The sequence below is a fragment of the Primulina tabacum genome, chromosome 5, assembly GCF_025594145.1.
Source record: "Primulina tabacum isolate GXHZ01 chromosome 5, ASM2559414v2, whole genome shotgun sequence".
NCBI classification, from domain to species: Eukaryota; Viridiplantae; Streptophyta; class Magnoliopsida; order Lamiales; family Gesneriaceae; genus Primulina; species Primulina tabacum.
The window spans coordinates 36,176,585-36,179,153 of record NC_134554.1 but is presented as its reverse complement, the minus strand read 5'-3'; the positions used below and the strand labels follow the sequence as shown (position 1 = coordinate 36,179,153).

Below are 2,569 nucleotides of genomic sequence, written 5' to 3'. Positions count from 1 at the left end.
GTGATCTAGAATTTGTAGTTTTGTCATTTGATGGTAGTTTGAGAGTGGGAAATCGTTAATTTACTTGTGTTTCTGAATTGGGATTTGATCTTTTTGCAAGAATAGTCAGGTGTACAATATTTATGCAGCTTTGTTGTACTTGTCTACGTTCTCGTGCTTTTTGAAACATGAAAATGTTAAACGTGTAAACAAAATTATTCATCGAAATTGCTCAAGCTCATCACGATGATCGAAAATGGTTGTAGTTCTTATATCCATGTTCACTAGAAATATTGAAATACTTAAAAGAGGCAAACTTCTTGGAGATGAGCAGTTGTAGGCAAACTTTAACACATACATGCCCTGAGAAAAAACTGTCCCAATCGTGGGAACCAAACCACAACCACATATGAATAATCATACAATGAATTACAAAACATCAAATAAGGTAATATGTGACCACTTATTATCACCTCCAAGAAATGTCTCTAACCTATCTCTGAACGGTAATAACTTGAGCCTTACGAGACGAAAATTCTATTTGTTAATAAAATATCAAGAATTACAATATAAAAATGAAGTAATTTGAATATCCAAATTAAACAATATCCAAATTTCAGAATTCAAATGGATAATAAAAATACACTAAAATAAATGAACATTTGGAGGTTTGGAACCAAACTCCTTTGCTGGAATTAAATTTGATTCATCAGTTCTCTTCTTCTTCTTTTTTATGGAAATGTCCTTTTACCCTTTCATTTCTTCCTTTTGTAATAGAATGAGCAGGATCTCGATCAACATTAGATGAATTTGAATGAACAGAAGGCTCTGATTGCTCGGTGGAAGACAATGAAGTCATCAAAGCATCGACATATAATGTATCTCTATTGTATCCTTCCTCAACCATTCTTCTTGCCTCCTCATTTCCTTGGGATTTCAACACCAAATCATAATACTTGTGTACCATTTCATGACGCCAAAGAATGCAATCCTCAGCCTTCTCTGATCTCTCGATTCTACTGTTTAACATATCCCATATTTCAGATTTGGCAAACTTGGTCCATATTTTTTGAATATAAAATTCGGGTAATCACAAAATTTATGCGCAGGACCCTTAAACAATGATAGCATAGGAAACCACACTCCTCAAATTTCTTACAAGAGCACGTGATCATATTTCTAAGACAATCAAACACAACACGATGGGTACAAGCATTAGCATCATGAGACGAAACGTCATAAACCATCATATTATCTTCAACCAAAACAATATTAGAACAAGTAGATATTGATTTCAGAAATTCAGACTCAAATTCTCTGAAAAGTGTTAGTGTATGTACCTCAGAAGCATGCTTCAACATCCCAGTCATTGGTAGGACGGATTTGGGAACCGATTTTGAGCATTGGAATTCATTATTTTGTTCTTTGCTCCTCCAATGCTTTATTGTTGCCTTGAAAATACCATAAAATTCAGTTAAACTGGTGCTTTTCTTTGCATTGAATCCAATGGCATGATTTGTGCTTTTACTTCTTTGTGAAGAAAGAATACCAGCAGAGAAAAAGTCCTTGCCTAGAGCAGTACACCATTTTTCCCTCAATCCATACAAACGACAAAACCAAGAATGATCTTCTAAATTATATTTTGAAATCATGGATTTCCAGCAGCTTTCAAATTCATTTTCATTAGGACAACCTGACAAGCATTTCTTAAAGACGACTTTAAAGGAATTATCACTTTTCAATTGTGCAAATCTGCTTACAGCATTTTGTTGAAGTTGCCATAAGCACAGACTATGCCTTGTTTGTTGGAAAAACTGTATCAAACATTGATAATGTACATAATTTCAGTACTTACTAAATATTGGACTATTTATAACAACAAAGGGCTGATGAATGCATCAATGAGCCCAATAATCTGCAACAACATAGAAGCAACAAATAAACTCTTTCAAGATTTTTCAATTCTCTCTTAAAAGTTTCACATGCAAAATAAGGAAGAAACTAAGACAATTATCTAAAAAAACAGTAAACTGGCATAACTTCAAACACAATATACAACAAGGATTTTAAGATAAAATTTAAAAGTACATTTCAATATTTATATACCTTCTCTATTGCAGTTGCAATTGCTTGATCTTGGTCGGTGAACAAAGTGATTGGACATTTTCCTCCCATTGATTTCTTAAAAACTTCAAACAACCACTGAAACGATTCAACTTTCTCATTAGATAAGAATGCACAACCAAAAATCGCATTATTCCAATGATTTTTGATACCAATGAATGGAGCACAGATCAGTTTATACTTATTAGTGCGATATGTAGTGTCAAAGACCATGACATCACCATATATCCTATAATCTTCTTTCATCATCGAATCCCTCCAATACACATTACACAATCTTCCTACATCATCTAATTTGAATTTGAAATAAAAGCCATCTTCTTCAGTATCTTGAATCTTGCAACATTTCAATTACCATCTGTGCATCACCACCTTCTATCGAATTCATCTTCATACGGTTCACTAAATTCATGTGGTCTTTCATGGTATGACCAACATTTTCTTCTCCCCTTGCATCTTGTACCAT

At 33.4% G+C, this 2,569-nt stretch overlaps 1 protein-coding gene across 1 annotated transcript; it reads right to left on the bottom strand.

The window, feature by feature from the left end:
• Positions 1 to 1,019: 1,019 nt before the first annotated feature.
• Positions 1,020 to 2,569, bottom strand: LOC142544383 (protein FAR1-RELATED SEQUENCE 5-like). The gene is made up of 3 exons (XM_075651437.1): positions 2,476 to 2,569; positions 2,086 to 2,384; positions 1,020 to 1,793 (listed from the first exon to the last, which is right to left on the bottom strand). Exons 1-3 carry the CDS (start codon positions 2,567 to 2,569, stop codon positions 1,020 to 1,022), a joined length of 1,167 nt encoding a protein of 388 aa, XP_075507552.1.

What these genes read in the sequence shown, in the direction of transcription:
- LOC142544383 (XM_075651437.1), bottom strand. Translation starts at nt 2,569, where the DNA reads ATGGTACAAGATGCAAGGGGAGAAGAAAATGTTGGTCATACCATGAAA. An exon ending in GAAGATGAATTCGATAGAAG is followed by an intron (nt 2,385 to 2,475) that starts GTGGTGATGCAC and finishes TAGATGATGTAG; the next exon opens with GAAGATTGTGTAATGTGTAT. An exon ending in TTGCAACTGCAATAGAGAAG is followed by an intron (nt 1,794 to 2,085) that starts GTATATAAATAT and finishes TGTTTGATACAG; the next exon opens with TTTTTCCAACAAACAAGGCA.